The 25,618-nt window shown below is 36.2% G+C and overlaps 2 protein-coding genes across 3 annotated transcripts in view; one reads left to right on the top strand and one right to left on the bottom strand.

Moving 5' to 3' along the window:
- Positions 1-25,618, bottom strand: part of MRPS27 (mitochondrial ribosomal protein S27) — a 1,100,726-nt gene that overhangs the window by 802,610 nt on the left and 272,498 nt on the right. The window lies entirely within an intron of this gene.
- Positions 1-25,618, top strand: part of FCHO2 (FCH and mu domain containing endocytic adaptor 2) — a 137,665-nt gene that overhangs the window by 69,732 nt on the left and 42,315 nt on the right. For both annotated transcript variants that reach the window (XM_050793539.1, XM_050793538.1), the window contains 5 exons: positions 5,532-5,576; positions 8,005-8,077; positions 12,040-12,064; positions 21,634-21,694; positions 22,610-22,782. In XM_050793539.1, coding sequence (XP_050649496.1) covers positions 5,532-5,576; positions 8,005-8,077; positions 12,040-12,064; positions 21,634-21,694; positions 22,610-22,782 — 377 coding nt within the window. The remainder of the gene's footprint in view (positions 1-5,531; positions 5,577-8,004; positions 8,078-12,039; positions 12,065-21,633; positions 21,695-22,609; positions 22,783-25,618) is intronic.

Here is a 25,618-nt window from a genome sequence, read left to right as displayed (position 1 = left end):
GGACTCCTGACCTCAGGTGATTCACCTGCCTCGGCCTTTCACAGTGCTCGGATTACAGGTGTGAGCCACCGTGCCCAGCCAAGAAATTGATTTCATTGGTCCAGGGTGGGTACCACTATAGTTTAAAACTCCTCAGCTGATTGTAACTTGCAGCCATTGTTGAGAACCTATAGCATTACACTACATGAATGCTTGTTACAAATGGAGAATCTCAAATCCTATCCCAGTCCTGCTGAATCAGATTCTGTATTTTGATAAGACCCCAAGATGCTTTGGGCTTTGTATGCACAGTATAATTGAAGAAGCACTGTCTAGACTAATTAAATATCTGGCAGTGGCCACAGAGTCTACTAGGACTGTATTTCTCGAAATGTGATTCCAGGGCCAGCGGCATCACCTGGGAATTTGTTAAAAATGCAAATATTTGAGCTCCACCCTAGACCTTCTGAATAGAACACTGTGGGAGTGAAGCCCAGTAGTCTGTGGTTTAACAAGTTCTCCAGGTGATTCTCATACATAATATAGTTTAGAAGCATTGCACCAGGAGTCTCTCATGAGGTTTGGAACCACTGAATTGAGGAAATTGATTCAGCAAGTCCTTTGTTAAAACACATACTCCTGAAGTGAAGTGTCATTGATGTCTGCAACTTTCAAATGGTTTAGCAAAAGGGAAAAATTGTATAAGGCTATGGAGAGACGGAAAGCAGATGCTATGTTTGTTATTTACCTTTTATAGATGATACAACCTAGGTTCAAAAAGAGTAGTTCAAAAAGAGTATCAAAATTAGAATTTGAGCCTGTGTACCCTGTGCATATCACCACAAGCTGGAGTGTGATTCTCTTTTTTGTGTTAGCTTGCCTGGCCCATCATCCCAGGCATCTGGGAATATGACTGTGTTGCATTCCACAGGCCCAGGAGCAAGCTTGAAAATGTAGTCATTGATTTCCATTGTTATAAGTCACACCTCTCTCCTTGCTCATGCGCACACATGCACACACCCTTCATTATCGTCATTCCTTTTATTAAACTTTTAGTTTATGTCTGAGAGTGTTTGTTTGTGTTTAGTTCTGATTAGAAGCAGAAATATGCTTGATTTGAATAGCCCAGACTTACTATTTGAATTTTGAGGGCAGTTTTTAGCTAGATAATATTAAAAACTTGTCCTGTTGATGGCCTGAGATTTAGGATTGATTCTGAAACAACAGGGTTTATTAATTAAATATTTCATATATTTTATACTCTTCTCGGTCCACAGAACATTTGTGGTGATCAAAGATTACTGTTAAGTAAGTTGTTTTTTTCTTGTAACATCTTTTCAAAGTTTTAATCCAAATTAGATTTGAATGGATTCTTTAGGTTGATGGCTTTTTTTTATAGCATTTATTTATTCCTACCTGATGATTAAAGCATCATATTTAAGAATTGTTTTGCTTTGAATCATTGACCTCTTAGAGTTGTTCTTCTGTTTTGTGAGTTTAATTGAACTCATAGTGGCGTTTTAAAATAATGTGTAAAAGAGCATCAGGAGACAGAGCCAAAATGGGTTTATTTGCTTTTATACAAACTAAATTGCCCTTGTGACCCAACATAAAATCTAAGTGCTAAGAGCAGTTATTTATTTTGACAAAAGAATTAATTGAGTCTAAAACAGTTGAAATTCCAGTTGTAGCAAACTATTCATTAAGACTCTCACTCTGGCTTTAGTACTGTCAAAAAAAATAACCTGTCTTATGATTAAATAGCAGAATGATGGGCAGTGGACTGCATTTGAAGGAGATGCTGAATAAACTTTCCACTTGTGAAGCAGTTCAGAAGTGACATGCTACAAGGGGGGTTAGAATGTGCATTGATATCCAGCTGAGTTGTCAACTGGCACTGAGCCAGGCACGCAAAGCCTTGCCATGTGAAGCAGCATGTGGAGCATATGCCATTTGTAAAAGAAAATCTTGTTCATGCATGATGTAATGGTTTTTTTGTTGAAGGTTGTATTTAGTTTTATTATGACAGAAATCATTATTTCTATCTGTAATAGAAAAGTTTATGTGGATGGTACTCAATTTAAAATTTTTAATATATATTTTTTGATTTGAAGTGATTTGGCATCTTATATTTCAAAATGTTTTTTCTTTTTTTTGGGGGGGGCATTTTTCTATTTCAAATGGATTTTAAGAGGCTGTTTAGAAAAGATAAGAGAAATCAAGATATGTTTACTATAGGAAAAGAGTTTTGTGAGAACAAAAAGGAGAATTTTGTTTAAAGGGACTGATTAGTTGAGGGATGTCTTTACTATTTTCACATATATGAAGTTATCCAAAGATTTTACAAATCTTTTTTTTCTGTATGTACCATATTTGCTAAGATGATGAGGTAAAAGTCCTTCTAGATAATATATATTTAGTATTTGTAAACAAGGCAATTTGGCATTGGTGTTTTGTTTTTATTGTAGTTACTTTTTTCTACTCTCTAGAGTAAGTGTGTAGCTTAAGCACTAGAGATTCTGTAAATAGTTAATGGGTAGAAATTATGTGGATGTGTAGCTGTAGGAGAATTTTTGACTAACCACATGCCTGGTTGCCTTTTTTTGGTAAACCCTTTCTCGTCTCAACAGATGATTATATTTTCTCCAGCTTTATTAGTACTTGGAAAAGCCAATAATATATAATAAGCTGTTGGTAATTTAGGTAGAGATTTATTATTCATAATTTTTATACTAAATGAAAAGTTGCTAATTTGCACATCTTAATTTCTTTACCTTTATTGATTTTTCAGCCTGCCCTCATCTCATTGTAAATTGTTATGATAGGCCTCTAAGGGATTCTAAGAACAAGCTCGGTACCCTTTTATTAAATGATTTCTCAGCTTCCAGATTTGCAGAATGGGTTTGAATAAAGTCCTTAAATTTTTAATTGGGTCATTTTCTGACTCTTTAAGGCTTTTTTGGATAGAAGTGATAAACATTTTTTTTAGTCTTAGTTTATATTTAGAAGAATGTACTAGTAAGGAACATACTAATAATTGATTAGGACCTTGTTTATCAACTCACTTTTATGACAGTTTTATTCTGCTTATTAGTAAATGTTAATCTATTTTATTTGAATGGAAACTAGAACCACACAGAAATAAATCTTAGATTTAGGGGGAGGGAGAGGGACATTAAGCCAGTATTTTTAGATCCCCCTACTTGTAGAGAGATCTTCTTGTTAATCAGTGGCTTTCTTTTGTAATGGAATGATCAATAATAATGCTGATCATGAATTTGTACATAGGTAAGCTTCGCATCTCAGAGGAACCAGTAACAAAATTCTCTATCATCTACTCTCTATTTCAAGCTCTATTTTAAAATTTCTTCATATAGCAAGTTATACAAATTACCATTAATAAATTAAAAATTATTTCACAAAAAAATGCTAGACTTTCATGAATTTATATATAGAAATGACTAAATGACAGCTTAGTGGGAGATAATTTTTTAGTCTCATATTTAGCTTTTGGGATATTTCATTAGGAGAGTAATTCATGTTTTGCTACTTTCTCTACTCCCAAATAATTTGATATTTCACATATATGAAGTATGCCGTATTTTATGGCTTTTAAAGCTAGTCTGAGCAGTCAGTCATTTCAGGGCTATTTTAATTGTTTTCTAATGATTTCCACTTTATCATCCTCCTCTTCTACAGTCTATCTCTCATAGCAGTGCTAAATTAATGTTTCTTGAAGATCACTTTGTGGGTGGATGTGTATGATCTTACATGAAAACTCTTGCTGGCTGGGTGAGGTGACTCATGCCTGTAATGCCAGCACTTTGGGAGGCCGAGGCGGGCGGATCATGAGGTCAGGATATTGAGACCATCCTGGCTAACACGGTGAAACCCCGTCTCTACTAAAAATACAAAAAATCAGCCAGGCGTGGTGGTGGGTGCCTGTAGTCCCAGCTACTCAGGAGGCTGAGGCAGGAGAATGGTGTGAACCCGGGAGGCGGAGCTTGCAGTGAGCCGAGATCGCGCCACTGTACTCTAGCTGGGGCGACAGAGTGAGACTCTATCTCAAAAAAAAAAAAAAAAAAAAGAAAACTCTTCCTATTTCCTGTAAGCTGTAGTTCACATTCCTTGACCTGCTATACACTTAGAGAGATCTGGAGTATAATCCCAAGGTCACCACTTAATTAGTCTGTAATTAGTTCATTTATTCATTCAATAAATATTTACTTATTTACCCAACTTATTATTTACCTGGCATTTTTTAAGTATTGAAGATACAGTGACGAACAGGACAGATGAGGTCCTAAGCTTATGTTCTAGTAGTATTTACTATCTTGGTAGCCCTGTTCTTCCCATGAACACCACCGAGGATTCAGCAACCACCTTTACCACGCTTGTTTTCTCTCATTAATAGTACTGCCAGCTCCTTGAAAGCAGAAACCGCATATTCTTGTGTTCTGTGGCATCATGTATAATGGGTTTTCAGTAAATTATTGTGACCATAATGGGCTAGTCTCAGTTGTTTTTCACTGTTAGAATTATTTGATTTTTAAAATGTATTACTGATATTTGAATTAACTATTAGGTAACAACTAGAACCATTTCAGAACAATTAAAAAGATGTGTTGTCAATTAAAAGTAGAATAAAAAATTTTAAATGTAAAAAAAAAAGTATTAAAGTTTACCTGATAGTTTTTTTCTACTAGAAGTTTTTCTCTGATGGCCAGTGATGATGAGCATTTTTTCATGTGTCTGTTGGCTGTATGAATGTCTAATCAAAACCACAATGAGATACCATCTCACACCAGTTAGAATGGCAATCATTAAAAAGTCAGGAAACAACAGGTGCTGGAGAGGATGTGGAGAAATAGGAACACTTTTACACTGTTGGTGGGATTGTAAACTAGTTCAACCATTATGGAAAACAGTATGGCGATTCCTCAAGGATTTAGAACTAGATGTACCATATGACCCAGCCATCCCATTACTGGGTATATACCCAAAGGATTATAAATTATGCTGCTATAAAGACACATGCACACGTATGTTTATTGCGGCACTATTCACAATAGCAAAGACTTGGAATCAACCCAAATGTCCATCAGTGACAGATTGGATTAAGAAAATGTGGCACATATACACCATGGAATACTATGCAGCCATCAAAAAGGATGAGTTTGTGTCCTTTGTAGGGACATGGATGCAGCTGGAAACCATCATTCTAGCAAACTATCACAAGAACAGAAAACCAAACACCGCATGTTCTCACTCATAGGTGGGAACTGAACAATGAGATCACTTGGACTCAGGAAGGGGAACATCACACACCGGGGCCTATCATGGGGAGGGGGGAGGGGGGAGGGATTGCATTGGGAGTTATACCTGATGTAAATGACGAGTTGATGGGTGCAGCACACCAACATGGCACAAGTATACATATGTAACAAACCTGCACATTATGCACATGTACCCTACAACTTAAAGTATAATAATAATAAATAAATTTAAAAAAAAAAAAAAAAAAAAGTTTTTCAATTTTTTTTTTTTTCCAGGCCTCATTGAATTTGAAGAATGTGACACTGCTAGTGCAGTTGAAGGTAAGTTGATTAGTTATAATACGTTAATGCACATGGCAGCTAGCTAGCATCTTATCTTCTGTTCGTTGAACAAATAAGGAGGGACTGCTATCCCTAGGTGTCAGCGTATCTATGTAATGGAGTGCTGTAAAAATCTGAAATTAGTTTGAAGGCCTGCAGGTGCTACTTGTTGCTTAATAAATAACAGATTTTCCCAAAAGAATATTAGTGTGTTAGATTATATATTTTTAAAGATTAAGTATAACATGCATTTGTTTTTAAATATACATTGAAATAGTTTTCTTCATTGACATCCATGTTTAAGCCTTCTAATGTCATGAATATGAAATTCATCACTGTAATGTGTAGTGCTAATTGTACAGTGGGTAACATTTCATTAATGTTAATATTACCATCATTTGGCTGGGCACAGTGGCTCCTGCTTGTAATCTCAGCACTTTGGGAGGCTGAGGCAGGAGGATCACTTGAGTCCAGGAGTTCGAGACCAGCTGGGAATCATGCTGAGACCCATCTCTATAAAAAAACTTAAAATTAGTAGGTGTGCTGGTGTGCACCTGTAGTCCCAGCTACTGGGAAGGCTGAGGTAGAAGGATTGCTGGAGTCTGGGAGGAGAAGCCTGTGGTGAGCCGTGATTGTACCACTGCACTCCAGCCTGGGCAACAGAGTGAGACCCTGTCTCAAAAACAACAACAAAAACCCTTCTTGAATTTCCTCATCTGTAAGATGAGGGGCTAGCTTAAACCTAAGGTCTCTACTGCTCTCTTCTTTTTTTATTTTTTGGGAGACAGGGTCTCGTTTTGTTTCCCAGGCTGGAGTATGGTGGCGTGATCTCTGCCCACTGCAGCCTTGACCTCCCAGGTCCAAGCGATCCTACCACCTCAGCCCCCAAATTAGCTGGGACTACAGGTGTGTGCCACCATGCCCAGCTAACTTCTGTATTTTTTTTTAGAGAAAGGGTTTCACCATGTTGGCTAGACTAGTCTTGAACTCCAGAGCTCAAGTGATCCATCCACCTTAGCCTCCAAAGTGCTAGGATTACAGGCGTGAGGCACTGCACCCGGCCTCTACTGCTCAATTCTCAAAGAGTAAACACCTAAGTTTTAAGTGCTGAATTCTTTTTTTTGAGACAGGGTCTCGCTCCGTCACCCAGGCTGGAGTGCAGTGGCGTGATCTTGGCTGACTGCAACCTCTGCCTTCTGGTTCGGATGATTCTTCTGCCTCAGCCTCCCAAGTAGCCGGGATTACAGCTGTGCACCACTGTGCCCGGCTAATTTTTTGTGTGTTTTTAGTGGAAACGGGGTTTCACCATGTTGGCCAGGCTGGTGTCAAACTCCTGACCTCAGGTGATCCACCCATCTCGGCCTCCCAAAGTGCTGGGATTGTAGGTGTGACCCACCACGCCAGGCCTTAAGTGCTTAATTCTATCAACAGTTAATAGCGTGACTGGCCTTTAAAAATAATTTGTCAAGAGGATGAAGAGTTGCCTTATTAGGAATATCAAAGATAATTTTTACTCCTCGGTTATGGTAGAATCCATTTATAGCATTGTTTGTATTAGGGACAACATATGGATACAAGAGTGCCATATTGTAAACCTTTCATATTATACTTCTTTTTTCGTTTTTGTTTTTTTCTGTTTCTGTTTTTTTTTTTTTTTTTTTTTTTTTTTTAATTTTTGAGGTAGGGTCTCACTCTGTCACTCAGGGTAGAGTGCAGTGGTGTGATCACAGCTCACTGCATCCTCCATCTCCCGGACTCAAGCAGTCCTCTCACCCTAGCCTCCTGAGTAGCTAGGACCACAGGCACGCACTACCACACCCAGCTAATTTTTTGTATTTTTTTGTAGAGACAGGGTTTCACCATGTTGCCTAGGCTGGTCTCGAACTCCTGAGTTCAAGTGATCTGTCTGCCTTGGCCTTCCAAAGTGCTGGGAATACAGGCATGCATCACTGCACCTGGCCCCATATTATAGTTCTAATGGGTCTGCTGTGTCATCCTTTTATCTAAAACAATACATTTATATTTTGTGACGCTCTAAAAAGCAAACATGATTTGACCTTTATAACATGATTTGATGTTTATAACAAAATTTGGTATAATGAATAATGTGCTTTCATTGAAGTTTTAAGATATCTCCATATGCTTATTGTGTGTAAGATGACTTAAGGTAGGCTTAGGAAAAGAAAAGAAAATTTTATCTATCAAGTAAATGTTCTAGGATCTTTTGATGAATAATAGACTGTGTTTTTTTAACATAAGAAAAGTCTAACCAATAGGGTTGAGTGGTTGATAATTTTATTTCTGTCATCCACATTTATCATCAGCAGTTACGAGCAAGTTATGTGTGAAGATGCAAGATGTATTCCTAAACTTAATATGTTTATCAGGAACAGTTATGTTTCTGTAACAATATATATTTATTTTAAAGGTATAAAACCAAGGAAAAGAAAGACCTTTGCTTTGCCAGGAATCATCAAAAAGGAAAAAGATGCAGAATCTGTGTAAGTATTTTAAATATTGTAAAAATCCTTTTTATTTTTATAAGTGATTAAGAATAAGACTGTTTTGCATTTGGAAAGAAAAAAGTGTTGTGGAAATAACTCAAAAGTATATGTGTAAGGTGTGAAAAACAAGCTTTTCTAAATATTAATAAATGCATTTGCCAGTTCCTCTGGTTTTAGATCAAAGTATTAACTTGTTAATTATTTAAAAAATTTAAGACATTATAGACAAAAGCTTTAATGTCCAGAAATGGAAATTTTTGAAATATCCTCATTTTTATAAAATGATAAATGCATATTTTAAAAAATTAAAAGTGCAAAGAAAACAAAAAATTCATCAAAGTCTTAATGCCTAAGAGAAAATCTCTGGTCAACTATTTGATGAAAATCCTTCTAGACAATTCTAAGTGTATAGGCACATAGTGATACATATACATACATTGATGGAAAATGTTAAATAGGGGAGAGAAAAGCCCTAATATTTTACTATTTATACTAGGTCATCATTTTTAGATGGAATATTTGGTCCACTTATAAGTCTGATTTACCTTCTTTTTTTTTTTTTTTTGAGATGGAGTTTCACTCTTGTTGCCCAGGCTGGAGTGCAGTGGCGCAGTCTCGGCTCACTGCAACCTCTGCCTCCCGGGTTCAAGCGATTCTCCTCCTGCCTCAGCCTCCCAAGTAGCTGAGATTACAGCGCCTACCACATCTGGCTAATTTTTTGTATTTTTAGTAGAGACAGGATTTTACCATATTGGCCAGGCTGGTCGCGAACTCCTGACCTCAGGTGAAGCACCCGCCTCAGCCTCCCAAAGTGCTGGGATTACAGGCCTGAGCCACCGTGCCCGGCTTGATTTACCTTCTTTTAAAAATAAAAAATTAATATACAAAGAATATGTAATAAATATGTAAGAAATTGAGTTAGATTAGCTAACCAAAGTTTTTGTTTGTTTGTTTGTTTTCTACTTTGGCTACACATTAGAACTACCTGGGAAATTAAAGCAAATATACCTAAGCTAGGTCCTACCTCAGACCAAGTAAATCAGATTCTCTCGGCATGAAACCTCAACATAATTTTTGCTCTTTTTTAAGCAGCCCCTTTGATTTCTAATGTATACCTGGGGTTAAGAATCATTGAGCTATGATTATTCAGAGACAAACTAGAATTAAAGAAATCTTTCTTTCCATGATTATTCAGTCCATTTAGATAGAAGAGACACTGATCAAAAGTCGTGAGTGATTTGTTGACCCACCAACACTGACTGAAAATTAAAGACCGCACTTCCCTAGCATAATCAATGGAATTCTCATGAGATTTAATATTTGATGGGCTCTCATATTTTTAATATAAGAGAACAGTTTGTGCTTTGGGTATTCTTGCTTTCTACCTAGTTATATTTCTATTTGAGTTTCTTAGAATTTCTTTCATTTTAAATGGCTGTCTCTTCCCCTCTCCCAAGTAGTATTTGGTTAACAAATCAAGACCAATTGCAAAGTGATTTATATCTATAGTTATCAAATCTTCTTCAGATGTCTTTCTTGAGCATTTATGAAGGGGATTTTTTTAAGGGGGTGAAACTTAATCTATTTTTATAATATTAGCAATACATATTGAAATCTGATCAGTTGATTAGTAAGTTTTTAAAATATATCTAGTTCATCTGTTAGTGGCTATATTGTAAAGAATCATGGCCTTAAATTATTTTTATAATGTGTGGGTTTCATTACTGTTCATGTAGGGAGCTTATAGTATTTTTTAACCAGGTTTTTAAAACAGTTTTCCTTATCAATAATTTCCCAATATGATATTAAGCCACTTAGGGTGGTTTTTTGGTTTTGTTTTTTAACCAATGGCAATACTAGAGGAGAAAGCCAGTGCTTAAACCACTGCATCATCATCACCTTCTTTCAAACTTCTTGGCAGGAAAAATGTTAGAATTCACTTTGCCTGAAATGCCAGAGGCTCTTGAAATGCCTCTTCATAGCCAGAAGGCTTTTGAGATGCTAGTAATTATGGGAGACAGACCCTTTTCAGAGCTTCCTCTTCCTGGAGCTTCTTCTGCAGGTCTCATATAGCCCACTGTGAAGGCAAACAGATAAGTACTTTACCCCAGTGACTGGAGTGTTTTGGCTTAAAGCCAGAGAGTAAACTCTTTGGAACTTTTAACACTTCCTTTTATGGGCAAACTGCATCTTCTTTTAAAAAAAGAAGAAAGTAGAAATGTTCTAACATCTTTATTAATTTGATTCTCTAGGATTGGATTATTACTATTATGCCTTTTCTGGAACATTTCTTCAGAGTATGCATAAGTTTAAAATATAGTGTTTCTCATCTACCAGTAAGGAAGCTGTATTTCAAAATGTGCAATTTAAAATGACTTTTAAGTGGATAGAAAGTCACCTGGGGGGCCAGGCGCAGTGGCTCATGCCTGTAAACCCAACATTTTGGGAGGCCGAGGAGGGTGGATTACTTGAGGTCAGGAGTTCAAGACCGGCCTGGCCAACATTGTGAAACCCCATCTCTACTAAAAATACAAAAATTAGCCAGGTGTGGTGGTACACACCTGTAATCCCAGCTGCTTGGGAGGCTGAGGCTGGAGAATTGCTTGAACCTGGGAGGCAGAGGTTGCAGTGAGCCGACATGGCGCCACTAAACTCCATCTAGCCTGGGTGACAGAGTGAAACTCTGTGTTAGAGAAAAAAAAAAAAAAAAAAAAAAAAAAGAAGAAAGAAAGTCACCTTTCGCATTTACCCTGTCTCTTTGGTACTTCATTTTGGATTAAGAGCAATGTCATCTTCCTCCTTTTTAATTTTTTCAGTCTGTTTTATCCTGTATTCCTTTAAGAAAATTCTTCAATTTTGTAGATTCTTCTGGCATTTGCTTAGTATTTGGATAAATGGCGTTTATCTGTTTGTATAAGATTTTGACACACATTGCGTATCCTTTGAAATGCTTGAGACTAGAAGTGTTTTGGATTTCAGATTTTTTTGGATTTTGAAGTATTTGCAGAATACATCCAGTTGAGCATTGCTAAACCAAAAATCCCAAAGCCAGAATGTTCCAATGAACATTTTGTTTGAGCATCTTGTTAGTGCTCAAAAAGTCTCAGATTTTGGAGCACTTTGGATTTCAGATTTTTGGATTAGGGATGCTCAGCCTGCATTATGTGCATTAACTGTCATTAGTTAAAGATCCAAAAGCCTTTTACATCTGTGCTCTTAAGTTTTGTTTGTGAATTTATGTTAGAGTGCATACATGGAAATACTTCTATCCAACCTCATTTTTTATGACCTCACTGTCCTTAGTTGTACATATTTAGGTCTTCTTTATGTTTTAGTTTTACATTTTAAATAATACTTTTCACTAGTGTATTTGCAAATTCAATGCTTGTTTATCAGTTAAATGATAGAATTTCAGTTCTCAACTACATATTACATTACATAAGAAAGTTATCCAACTGGAAGTCTACTCAGTATATTTGGAAAAAACTAGTTTTGACTTTTTTGTATACTAAGTTATGGAAAGTACTTCAAATGAAACTGAAGTGTTTAAAAATTGTATTTTTTTCCAGTAGTTTTAGGTTTTCAGACTACTTGCCACTTAATAATGACTTTTTTTTTTAAAGTCAATGATGTGTGAGTATATTCATGGAAAAGAATTACTTTTGAAAATAGGTTTTAGAATACTTATAAGCCCTTAAAGCATAATGTAAGCTGATAGAAAAAAGGAATACTTGTAAGCTGTTTGTTTTTTATTTTGTCAGTTGGTATGGGTATAAGAATGCCTTTTTTGAATTTTAAAATGATTTGGTATGTTTTAATCTTCATGGTTTGATTTCTCTAAATATTTTTTGTAGAGTTTAAATAAAAGCTATATTTAAGTACCAAAGTAAAGACTTTAAACAAGCATAATTAGCAGACAATTCTAATTATTGAATATTTCTGATATTTTGTTTTAATAGTGAATGCCCTGATGCAGATTCACTGGTAAGTAGATTTAACTTCGATATAAACAATTTAAATTAGTTATTTTCATTAGGACAAACCTAACATATTTGAGTTGAGTTGTTACCAGTCTTTCAAAGAAAAATACCATCATATTGTAAATTCACTATTAAAATTATTTTACAGATGTATTTTTGGATTTACATTGCCAGATGCTTTCCTATTAAATAGAAAGTATTTCTAACCACCTTTGAAAAGTGGGACATTTCACTTTTAAAATTGGAGTGGTGCCATATCATACTGCTTTTTCTTGGGAAACATGCCAGAAATCAAATCTGTATACTTTATTTTAAAATGTGGTGTTCTTACTAATGTATTCTTAGATCTATTAAAATACAACATTGTGCATGCATTTGAGTTTCATTTGAGAGCTTGTCATTTTAGAAATAACAGCAACAAGAACCATGGTCAGTACTTTTCTGTGCTTTTTGTTTTATTTTAAAGAAGGGTTGCTTATATTTCTTGATTAAATGTATTTCTTTATGTGTAATTAAAGAAGACATCAAATGGAGCTCCCTGTGGTTACAGTGAGAGAGTAGATTTACCAAATGTTGTTAAGTAATGTATAGATGGGCATATTTTTCAAACTGTTCATTAGATACTGTTCATGTTGATAAGTATAGGAGTTTCAAACAATCTCTGTCCTTTGCTTATTGTTCCTGCCTGCATAACTATTGTTTCCTTTGATCCAAAAACATTTTGATCTTTTACAGCATCATAGTGTACCAAAATAACTAAAAATATTTTGTGAAACACTGTATTTTATGTTACTTAACTAAGATAAATTAGTATTTTGTTTTATATTTTGGCTTTAAAATACAATTATGATTTGTTAACAAATTTATATGAAAAATAAGAAATAGACTTATAATGAGTTATGGGGTTAAAATCATCAGTGTATTTTTGGAGTTACAACGTTTATCTTACCACTTGGTTACTTTGTTTGATACCCTTGGTTAACTAATTAATGAAAAGCAGCAGATGTGTTTGGCAATAACTTTAGTACTCATTTTATTTCTGCATTATTTTTATGCATTTTATTTCTGAATTATTTGTAGCATTAAAATGATGATTGGAAAATTAAATACAACTTTAATACTTCATGTTTTAGTTTATATATATTCCCTTTAAATAAAACATTTTTAATTCAGTAACTAATTAATACTATTTTATAATGATAATATTATCCAGTTTTGAACTTTACTTAGTACTTCTCCAGAATACAAAAGAGAATACAAAATTCTAATACTGGATAAGAAGCAATTGATAAATTTGACTGTGTAGAAATGAAAAATATATAAAACTAGAAAAAATACTTTATAAAAGGATTTGAATCATCAGAGACAAACTGGCAGAGCATCTTTGCAAGACATGTGACGGGGCTAATTGCTTTCATTTATAAAGTTTATATGCAAATCAATACAAAAAGTAAGTGGGTACCTAGTAGGAAAAGGGCATAGGATAAAAATGCTCAATTTTCATAAAAAGAAATAAAAGTGATAACCGTAATGAATATTGCTCAAAATAGTGGTGTTCTTCTGGTGCAAATTAGAATGAATTTACTATAGTGTCTAATCATATTGGGAAATTTTTTAATTTAATTTTCTGTTTTTTAATTTAGAAACAAAGTCTCACTCTGTTGCTCAGGCTTGAGTGCAGTTGTGTGATCATAGCTCACTGTAACCTTGAACTCCTGGGCTCAAGCGATATTCTTGCCTCAGCTTCCCATGTGGCTGGGACTGTAGGCACATGTCACCATGCCCAACTAATTTCTTAAACTTTTTTTTTGGTAGAGTTGGGGATGTGTTGCCCAGACTGGTCTTGAACTCCTGGCTTCAAGCCATTTTCCTACTTCAGTCTGCCAAAGTGCTGGGATTACAGATGTGGACCACTGTTCCTGGCCAGCAAAGGTTTTGATACGCTCATACTGTTGGTAGGAATGTAAATTGACACTGTCCGTCTTGTGGATAGTTTGGCAGTATTGCCCCAAATAAGAAGTGTGAGTTCATTTTTGACCATGCTATCTCCCTGCTAGGAATATACTGTTACAGTTATAGTAACAAAACTTTACACACGCACATTGTATTGGTGTGTGTATGTGTGTGTATACACACATACACACATATATAAAGTATATATGTATGTACACACACACACTTAAGATTCATGCATATATAGAAAGTGAGGGAGAGATAGATATTTATTTCAACATTGTTTGTATTAGCAAAAAACTGGAAACACCAAAGAATCCATCAAAATGGGAACTGGTTAAATAAATTGGTGGGGTAATAGATATTATAAAGAGTTAAGTTGATCTGTATCTGCTGATATGGAAAGAACGTACTAAATAAAAACAAGTATGATCTTTTAAGTGATTGCTGTTTTAAAAATAGAATATAAATATGTGGATATATGTGTTATCTTTATTTTAGAAGAATGAGTTACAAGACACTTTAATTGTGGATACCTTTGGGGCCAAGAATTGCAATGGTCAGTAGAGAAAGGAGACTCTTTTTACTTATTTTATTTTGAGATGGGGTCTTGCTGTCTGGCTGATGTTACTTGGATTTGGGTCCCTGCCCAAATCTGTTGTCAAATTGTAATCCCCAGTGTTGGAGGAGGGGATGGGTGGGAGGCAATTGGGTCAGGGGATGGATCTCCCCCTCGCTGTTCTCGTGACAGTGAGTGAGTTCTCACAAGATCCGGTTGTTTGAAAGTGTGTATTACCTCCCTCTTCACTCTCTTCCTTCTACTCCGGCCATGTAAGATGTGCATGCCTTCCGCCATGATTTTAAGTTTCCTGAAGCCTCCCTAGCCATGCTTCCTGTACAGCTTGTGGAACTGTGAACCAATTAAACCTCTTTTCTTTATAAATTACCCAGTCTCAGATAGTTCTTGATAGCAATGTGAGAACAGACAAATACAGTCACCCAGGCTGGAGTTCAGTGGCACGATCATAGCTCACTACAGCCTTGACCTCCCAGGCTCAAGCGTTCCTCCCATTCCAGCCTCCTGAGTAGCTGGGAACACAGGCATATGCCACCATGCCTGGCTGTGTTTTTTCGTTTTTGGTAGAGGCGGTGTCTCACTGTGTTGTCCAGGCTTGTTATTTTCTTTTATTTGTAGCCTATAGATAATAACTTATGGCCTATTCATGGCTTTCTCTTACTAATTATTTTTTAAAACATCAATAAGCTCTCCTAGTAGGGAAATTATTGTTCATTTCTTATTCCTTTCTTTAAAGGTCCGTGTAATTAAAAAAATTATTTTTAGCAACTGCATGTTTTGCAAGTTAGCCAAAGAAGTATAATTGCTCTTTTTTTCTTTTTTTTGGTTTTGGCCTATGTCCCCATTCCAAACAGAAATTAAGAAACATTTCATTTACTCTTGTTTCTTGAGCTCCATTCTGGTATATATTTTTTAAATTGCCACCGCCACTTTAGCCAGAGTAAGCAACTGTCTTTAAGATTGATGGGTGAAGTTGCCTATTCTGTTCTTGTTCATACTGCTTTTGACCTAGGGCTTCACTGCAGCTGTGTGGGCCCTAATATAGAAATCATGGATTGAATGGGTAAAGTTGAACACAGGTAATGTGTAAGCTTTTATTAATATCAGGTTTCTATGAATAGTTCTAGCAGTAAAAAGATAGTACACTGAGAATCATTGCTTTTAAGAAAAACTTTTTATTTTGAAATAAAGATGCATGGAAGGTTGCAAAGATGGTGTACATAACAGTACTGTGTACTTGTTACCCCTTCCTCCTGACACTAACATTTTACAAAAGTGTCATATAGTATCACAACTGGAATATTGACACTAATTCAGTCAAAACCGGACATTTTCCGTACCACAACAATCTCTCATGTTGGTTGCCCTTTTACAGCCACTTTTCCTTATACCTTCCTTAACCTCTGGCAGCCACTAACCTTTTCTTCATTCCTATAATTTTGTCAATTCAAGATTGTTCTATAAGTGAAATCATACAATATGTATGCTTTTGAGGTTGGCTTTTTTCCACTCAGCACAGTTCTTTGGGGATTTATCCATGCTGTGGTACATATGAATAGTTTATTTTTTGTTGCTGAGTAGTAGTCCTTGTTTTGGATATACTAAAGTTTGTTTAACCACTCATCCATTGTAGGACATTTTAGTTGTTTTTCAATTTTTGGCTATTAAAGTTACTATGAACAATTGTTTACAGGTTTTTGTGTGGACATAATGTTCCTCTCTGACCCTGATAATTTTCTTTATGAACTCTACCTTATCTAATATTAAGACATCCTCTTTTACCCTTTGTTATTATTCATGTTTGCCTGGTATAATTGTTTCCATCCTTTTTCTTTCAGCCTAACTGTATTGTTATATTTGAAGTTTCTTATAGACAGCAGATAGTTGGATTATGTTTTTAAAAATCCATTCTGCCAATCTCTGCCTTTTAATTGGTATGTTTGGACCATTTATATGTAATGATATTGTCAGATTTTAAGATTGCCATTTTATTTTTGTTTTCTGTTTGTTCCTCTGTTTTTTGTTTTGCTTTGCTTTTTCTTGCCTTTGTGTAGGTTTTTTGAACCTTTTTTTAGAATAGCATTTTGACTTTATAGAGTTTTTCATTGATTCACTTTGTAGAGCTATTTTAGTAGGTGCTCTAGGTCATTTTCCATTACCTCCAGATAGTTGTTTATGGTGTTTTTTGTTTTGTTTTGTTTTTAATAGGGCTAGGTTCTTGATCTGTGGCCCAGGCTGGAGTGCAGTAGCACAATCCTAGCTTACCACAGCCTCGAACTCCTTGGCTCAAGTGATCCTTCCTGCTTCAGCCTTCCAAGTAGCTAGGAATACAGGCATGTGCCACCATACCCAGCTAATTTTTAATTTTTGAGTAGAGACAAGGTCTTGCTATATTGAGCAGGTTGGTCTTGAACTCTTGACCTCAAGTGATCCTCCTATGTTGACCCCCCAAAATGCTGGGGTTGTAGGCCTGAGCCACCGTGCCTGGCCTGTTGATGTGTTTTCATCAGAATTTATCGTTGTAATCTGCAGGAGGTTGGTCCAAAAGCTGCTTACTCAGCCATATAGAAAACAGCTTGGTGTTATTAAATTATTACATTGTGCTATATAGTGTATTCTAAACAAATAGTGTATTCTAAACAAATTTAAAGTAGTCCATTGTTAAATTTGAGATAGAACCTCCAGGAGACTAAATACCTGGTATGTTTCTAGGGTACTTGGAATGGGGACAAAGTATTTTGAAAAAACCTTTCATTCTGATTTCTAAAAGATTCACAATTAGCAAAGTTTCCTTATTTTTAAAGTATTTTAAAGTGATGTTTGCATATTAGCAAGCAGTAGAAAGAGGAAGTGTTCTACCTTCAGTGTTAAAAACACGGCCTTTGTCATCTTTTTATCTGTAGAATCTGCTCTTCACCCTACATTAGATTTTTTATTTCTGGTTTTTAATTCCATCTGTTAACTCACTGCTAGCTACAGTGGACTGTTTGTTTAGTCTGGAAGTGATAGTCACATAAATGCTGCACTTAGTTCTCCCTAACCTTGGGTTGTGCCTGCCTTCACAGTTCTTCTTATCTTTCTTGCTGAGCTTTAGAAAGTGATTAGAAGAACAGAATACCTTACCAGTAAAAGGATTTTTGCTGCAATTCCTTGGCAGCCTTTTCTTTCCATTAAAAAAATTTTTTTTTAATTTGGAAATAATTTCTAACTTACAAAATTGCAAGAATGAAATCATATGAAGAACACTTGTATGCCCTTTATTTTTGTCATATTTGCATTCTCTCTATATTTGTGCATGTGTTTATATGTGTATAATGTTTTTTCTGATCCATTTGAGCACAAATTAAATATATTCTGGCCCTTTGTCTCTAAATACTTAAGTATATATTGCCCCAAAATTTCAAATATTCCTTTATCTAACCACAAAAGCATATTCAGAGAAGTGTTCCTCTTTCCTGTGCCCTTCCTTGTAGGTAACCAACTTTATTGTGTTCTAATTATCCTTTCTGTAGTTTTTTTTTTTAATTAAAGATAAGCAGATACATGTTTGTGTTCTTATTTGCTCTTCTTACTTAAAAGTTATGGTACTATATATGTTCTTTACTACTTGGCGTTTTAAAAATTAGCAGTATTTCCTGGTAATCACTCCATATTAGTTCATATGAACTTTTCTCCTTTTTTTTTTTTTTTTTTCTTTTTAACAGCTGCATAGTATAGTTGTTCCTCAGTGTCCTTGCAGGATTGGTTCTAGAACTCCCTGAGGATGCCAGAATCACTGAATGCTCAAGTCCCTTATATAAACTGTCATAGTGTTTACATATAACCTACACACATCCTTTAAGTCATACTTTAAATCATCTCTAGATTACTTATAATACCTAATACAATGTAAATGGATGTTGTAAATAGTTGTTTTACTGTGTTTTTTAAAGATTCATGTTTTGTGTATTTTTATTTTTGTTTACTTATTTATTTATTTAGAGACAGAGTCTTGCTCTGTTGCCTAGGCTGCAGCGCAGTGGCACCATCGGGGCTCACTGCAACCTCTAGTTCCCAGGCTTAAGCGATCCTCCCACCTCAGCTCCGTAGTAGCTGGGCTACAGGTGCTTGCCTCCCTGCTCAGCTGATGTTTTAATTTTTTGTAGAGATGAGGTCTGACTATATTGCCCATTCTATTGCTGGTCTCGAACTCCTAGGCTCAAGCAGTCTTCCTGCCTCAGCCTCCTGAAGAACTGGGGTTATAGGCATGAGCTACCACAACCAGCTTATTTTTTATTTTTTAAAAATATTTTTGCCGGGCACAGTGGGTCACGCCTATAATCCCAACACTTTGGGAAGCCGAGGTGGGCGGATCACCTGAGGCCAGGAGTTCAAGACCAGCCTGGCCAATATAGCGACACCCTGTGTCTATTAAAAATACAAAAATTATCTGGGTGTGGTGGTGGGTGCCTGTAATCCCAGCTATTAGGGAGGCTGAGGCAGGAGAATCACTTGAACCCAGGAGATGGAGGTTGCAGTGAGTTGAGATTGGGCCACTGCACTCCAGCCTGGGTGACAGAGCAAGTCTCCATCTCAAAAAACTAACTAAATAAAATAAAATATTTTCAATCTGCGGTTGGTTGAATACGTGCAAATACTGAAACCGAACCTGCAGATATGGAGGGATGTCTCTACCCATTTTGTGTATGTACCATAGTTTATTCAGCTGTGCTTGGACATTTAGGTAATTTCTAATCATTACAGGTTATAAATAATCTTTAATGAATAACCTTGTGCATATGTACTTTTAAATAGTTGGAGCTGTATCTTCACGATGAATTTCTAGAAATGGGATTCCTGGGTAAAAGAGTGAATGTATATGTAGTTTTGTTACACATTGCCTAATTTTTCTCTGTAGGGGTTGTGCCAATTTGTATTAATACCCACAAAGTACGAATATGCATTTCCCCTGCAACTTCACCAACAGAGTATATTTTCAAGCTTTTGAATTTGGTATCTTAATGTAGTTTTAATTTTCTTGGTAGTCTTTTATTTCTCATTTTGTTTGTTTTTTGCTTATGGTTTATATTTTCATTCATTTACACTCAGTCCTTTCACTTCACCACAGCACACCCCAAGATACACATAGTCTTAGCTTTTTATTTCTTTACTTTGAGGATTTGAATGAAAAATTGGTTTTCCACAAGACTGCTGGCATTCCTACCCAAATACCCGTTTTCTTACTTTTATTTTTTCCTAGTCCTTGAGGAACAGGGAAGGACCTCTTTGTCTTATCCTGTTTTTTCTTGACTCTTTGAGTACCTTGTTCTCATTTTATCTCACATATCTATGATATCTGTAGTATTTATTGGCTCCTCTTCTGCTTTTAGGCATGCCCAGTTTTCTTTAACTTGAAAAAAATCTTTTTCTGAACACCTGAACTGAATGTTTATCTTTCTGTGTCTTTGTGTATGTTATTTCTCCTTGTTTGCAGTGTTCTTCCAACTTATGGGAATTTTATAATGTGACCAGAAAACCCTTCTTGAAGCTGTTAAAATGTATTAAAACTAATTTCTGAGTTATAATATTTAGGCTACTTCTGCTGTTTTAATACTCCCAGCTAGATTATTTTTATTTTTTTATTTTGAAGAATTGTAAACAAATATGTGTGTGTGTGTGTGTGTGTGTGTGTATTTATTTATAAAAAATACCATCATGGTTTCTCATGTTGGGGCTCTCATCAGTCAGCCCCAACAACAGCTTGCCCTAGCTAATCCTGCCCATCCATTTCTTCTGCCCAAATTCTAGAATAATATAATTTCATCTGAGTTTATATTTATCTTTAAAACATCACAATATCATCACATCTAAAAATAATTTACAACTCATTATTTTCAAATAACCGTTCAGTATTTATATTTATCATCTTTGATGTCTGTTTTATTATGCTTTGTTTGAATTTGTTGATATGTCTTAAGTCTCTCTTGATCTATATGTTCCTCTTCCCTCCCTCCCTCTCTATTTAGCTTTCTGGTTTTTTTGTTTTTGTTTTTGTTTTTTTGAGACGGAGTCTTGCTCTGTCACCAGGCTGGAGTGTAGTGGCATGATCTTGACTCACTGCAACCTCTACCTCCTGGGTTCAAGCCATTCTCCAGCCTCAGCCTCCAGAGTAACTGGGATTACAAGCACGCGCCACCGTGCCCAGCTAACTTTTGTATTTTTAGTAAAGATGGAGTTTAAGCATGTTGTCCAGGATGGTCTTGATCTCTTGACCTCATGACCCGCCTGCTTTGGCCTCCCAAAGTGCTGGGATTACCGGCGTGAGCCACTGCACCCAGTCTGCTTTCTGTGTTTTTATTGGCAAGACTAGGTGGTTTGTTTTATAGTTTCCTTTAGTCTGGATTTTGCTGATTATATTGCCATACTGTATTATGTTTTACTTCTTTATATTATTTAAATTGGCATTTGGATCTAGAGGCTTGATCAGATCCAGGTTCGAGTTTTTTTTGGTCTTGTTTTATTTTGTCAGGCCTGCCTCTCTCATGAGACACATGGTGTCTGGTTGTCACTCTCTGGCATGTTGGCAGACACTGATGGTTTGTCTTAGATAGTTTCGCTAGTTCACCCTAACTTTAAACTGCGTAAAGAGGTGCTAGATCTTATATTTCCATAGAGCTTATAGCAAAAAGAATATTTAACTTGGTAATAGCTTTCAAATCACATGTACTTTTTAAACTAACATATTCCTCCTCATTTATAACAGAAACTGTAGATTTTGAGCAATCTGAATTGGTCTCCACCTCGGTGATTTCTTGCCCTGAAATTATGAGTTGTGTTTCTCCTGTTTCATTTTGCAGGTTTTCCCTCTTTCAGATATCCAAAGCATGGAGTGTGATTTGAAGCTAATTAAAAGGATGTAATTTTTCTTCAGTGTTAATCATCTTGTTAACCTGTTGATATCTGAGAAGTGGTTTGGTTCCTTAGTAATACTTGAGGCTACTTTGATAATCTCTAATAATTTTGTACGTTGGAGTTGTCATAATTTTTTTTTCTTTTTCCCTTAGAACATTCCTGATGTGGATGAAGAAGGCTACAGTATTAAACCAGAAACAAATCAGAATGATATCCTTTCATCATCTGGGTATTCTTATGGATTATGTTGGCATATAAGGAGGCAGTTATAAGAAAATCGTATATTACTTAAAGCCTCTTCCAATTTTTTATTAATTATAAAATGTGATTCCTTATTTGTCATTTGACGTGTTGGTTTTTTTGTTTGTTTGTTTGAGACAGAGTCTTGCTCTGTTGCCCGGGCAGGAGTGCAGTGGCACAATCTCGGCTCACTGCAACCTCTGCCTCCCAGGTTTCAGCGATTCTTCTGCCTCAGCCCCCGAGTAGCTGGGATTACAGGTGTGTGTACCATGTCTGGCCAATTTTGGTATTTTTAGTAGAGACAGGGTTTCACTATATTGGCCAGGCTGGTCTCGAACTCCTGACCTCAAGTGAACCACCTGCCTTGGCCTCCCAAAGTCCTGGGATTACAGGTGTGAACCACCACGCCTGGCCTTGACATACTAATAAAAGTTAGTAATCTTATTTCTGTTAAAGTCTGTTTTACTCTTTTTTTTTTTTTTTTTTTTTTTTTTTGAGATGAAGTCTCACTCTGTCTCCCAGGCTGGAGTGCAGTGGTGAGATCTCGGCTCACTTAAACCTCCTACTCCTGGGTGAAAGTGATTCTCATGCCTCAGCCTCCTGAGTATCTGGGACTACAGGTGTGTGCCACCATGCCCAGCTGATTTTTTGTATTTTTAGTAGAGATAAGGTTTCTGCTTGTTAGCCAAGATGGTCTCGAACTCCTGACCTTGTGATCCGCCTGCCTCAGCCTCCTGAAGTGCTGGGATTACAGGTGTGAGCCATCACGCCGGGCCCAAAGTCTGTTTTACTCTTAAAGGTTTCATTCTTTTTTAAAAATAGATGTGTGAAAAACTGGTTATACATCTAAGGTAATTTTAAAACAATTCTTTAACTGAAACTCACATACCAAAGAGAACCATTTCTACTCATCTAGTGATTCTGACTCTGAAGATGAAGAACCAAAGAAGTATCGGATAGAAATTAAGCCTATGCATCCAAATAACTCACATCACACAATGGCTTCTTTGGATGAATTAAAAGTATCTATAGGGAATATAACACTCTCCCCAGCAATATCTGTAAGTACAAACACATTTGTACTCTATAATATAAAGGCTTTATTTTTTCTTACCTATCTGTTCTGGTCAAACATTACTTAGCAATTGTTAAGCATGTTGGCTGAGGAAATACTTAGTTTTTAATTTGTATACAGGCAAATAGACTTGTGAGTTTGGCTTAATTTTGCTTCCTTTTGAAAGTAGAAAGTGAAAATGTCAAAAATTCACTATTTCCGCCATTTGTTGCATTTCATAAACAGTGCTATATGTCTCTGGCAGAATTCTTTGAATTGGCAGTATTAATTTTTGCCTCATCTAATTTTGAAGTGTTTCTTCTATGTTTTGTGAGCCTTATGTCAGAGGGAATTTTATAAAAGTGAATTTAAAGATTAAATTATATATTTGCATTTTTTAAAAATTTTATTATACTTTAAGTTCTAGGGTACATGTGCACAACGTGCAGGTTTGTTACATATGTATACATGTGCCATGTTGGTGTGCTGCACCCATTAACTCGTCATTTACATTAGGTTTATCTCCTAATGCTATCCCTCCCCACTAGCCTCTCCCCACAATAGGACCCAGTGTGTGATGCTCCCCTTCCTGTGTCCAAGTGATCTCATTGTTCAATTCCCACCTATGAGTGAGAACATGTGGTATTTGGTTTTCTGTTCTTGCGATCGTTTGCTGAGAATGATGGTTTCCAGCTGCATCCATGTCCCTACAAAGGACACGAACTCATCCTTTTTTATGGCTGCATAGTATTCCATGGTGTATATGTACCACATTTTCTTAATCCAGTCTGTCACTGATGGACATTTGGGTTGATTACAAGTCTTTGCTATTGTGAATAGTGTGCCACAGTAAACATACGTGTGCATGTGTCTTTATAGCAGCATGACTTATAATCCTTTGGGTATATCCCCAGTAATGGAATGGCTGGGTCATATGGTATTTCTAGTTCTAGATCCTTGAGGAATCGCCACACTGTTTTCCACAATGGTTGAACTAGTTTACAGTCCAACCAACAGTGTAGAAGTGTTCCTATTTCTCCACATCCTCTCCAGCACCTGTTGTTTCCTGACTTTTTAATGATTGCCATTCTAACTGGTGTGAGATGGTATCTCATTGTGGTTTTGATTTGCATTTCTCTGATGGCAAGTGATGATGAGCATTTTTTTCATGTGTCTGTAGGCTGTATAAATGTCTTCTTTTGAGAAGTGTCTGTTCATATCCTTTGCCCACTTTTTGATGGGGTTGCTTGTTTTTTTCTTGTAAATTTGATTGAGTTCTTTATAGGTTCTGGATATTAGCCCTTTGTCAGATAAGTAGATTGCAAAAATTTTCTCCCATTCTGTAGGTTGCCTGTTCATTCTGATGGTAGTTTCTTTTGCTGTGCAGAAGCTCTTTAGTTTAATTGGATGCCATTTGTCAATTTTGGCTTTTGTTGCCATTGCTTTTGGTGTTTTAGACGTGAAGTCCTTGCCCATGCCTATGTCCTGAATGGTATTACCTAGGTTTTCTTCTTGGGTTTTTATGGTATTAGGTCTAACATTTAAGTCTGTAATCCATCTTGAATTAATTTTCGTATAAAGAGTAAGGAAAGGATCCAGTTTCAGCTTTCTACTTATGGCTAGCCAATTTTCCCAGCACCATTTATTAAATAGGGAATCCTTTCCCCATTTCTTGTTTTTGTCAGGTTTATCAAAGATCAGATGGCTGTAGATGTGTGTGGTATTATTTCTGAGAGTTCTGTTCTGTTCCATTGGTCTATATCTCTGTTTTGGTACCAATACCATGCTGTTTTGGTTACTGTAGACTTGCATTATAGTTTGAAGTCAGGTAGCATGATGCCTCCAGCTTTGTTCTTTTGGCTTAGGATGTTCTTGGCAATGCGGGGTCTTTTTTGGTTCCATATGAACTTTAAAGCAGTTTTTTCCAATTCTGTGAAGGAAGTCATTGGTAGCTTAATGGGGATGGCATTGAATCTATAAATTACCTTGGGCAAGATGGCCATTTTCACAATATTGATTCTTCCTATCCATGAGCATGGTATGCTCTTCCATTTGTTTGTGTCCTCTTTGATTTCACTGAGCAGTGGTTTGTAGTTCTCCTTGAAGAGGTCCTTTACATCCCTTGTAAGTTGGATTCCTAGGTATTTTATTCTCTTTGAAGCTATTGTGAATGGGAGTTTATTCATGATTTGGCTCTCTTTGTCTGTTACTGGTGTATAAGAATGCTTGTGATTTTTGCACATTGAGTTTGTATCCTGAGACTTTGCTGAAGTTGCTTATCAGCTTAAGGAGATTTTGGGCTGAGACGATGGGGTTTTCTAAATATACAATCATGTCATCTGCAAACAGGGACAATTTGACTTCCTCTTTTCCTAATTGAAAACCCTTTATTTCTTTCTTTTGCCTGATTGCCCTAGCCAGAACTTCCAACACTATGTTGAATAGGAGTGGTGAGAGAGGGCATCCCTGTCTTGTGCCAGTTTTCAAAGGGAATGCTTTTTTTGGCCCATTCAGTATGATATTGGCTGTGGGTTTCTCATAAATAGCTCTTATTATTTTGAGATACGTTCCATCAATACTGAATTTATTGAGAGTTTTTTAGCATGAAGGGCTGTTGAATTTTGTCGAAGGCCTTTTCTGCATCTATTGAGATAATCATGTGGTTTTTATCTTTGGTTCTGTTTATATGCTGGATTACGTTTATTGATTTGCGTATGTTGAACCAGCCTTGCATCCCAGGGATGAAGCCCACTTGATCATGGTGGATAAGCTTTTTGATGTGCTGCTGGATTTGGTTTGCCAGTATTTTATTGAGGATTTTTGCATCGACGTTCATCAGGGAT

This window comes from Macaca thibetana, chromosome 6, assembly GCF_024542745.1.
Source record: "Macaca thibetana thibetana isolate TM-01 chromosome 6, ASM2454274v1, whole genome shotgun sequence".
NCBI lineage: Eukaryota > Metazoa > Chordata > Mammalia > Primates > Cercopithecidae > Macaca > Macaca thibetana.
The sequence above is the reverse complement of the archived record's forward strand: the minus strand, read 5'-3'. Positions and strand labels throughout refer to the sequence as shown.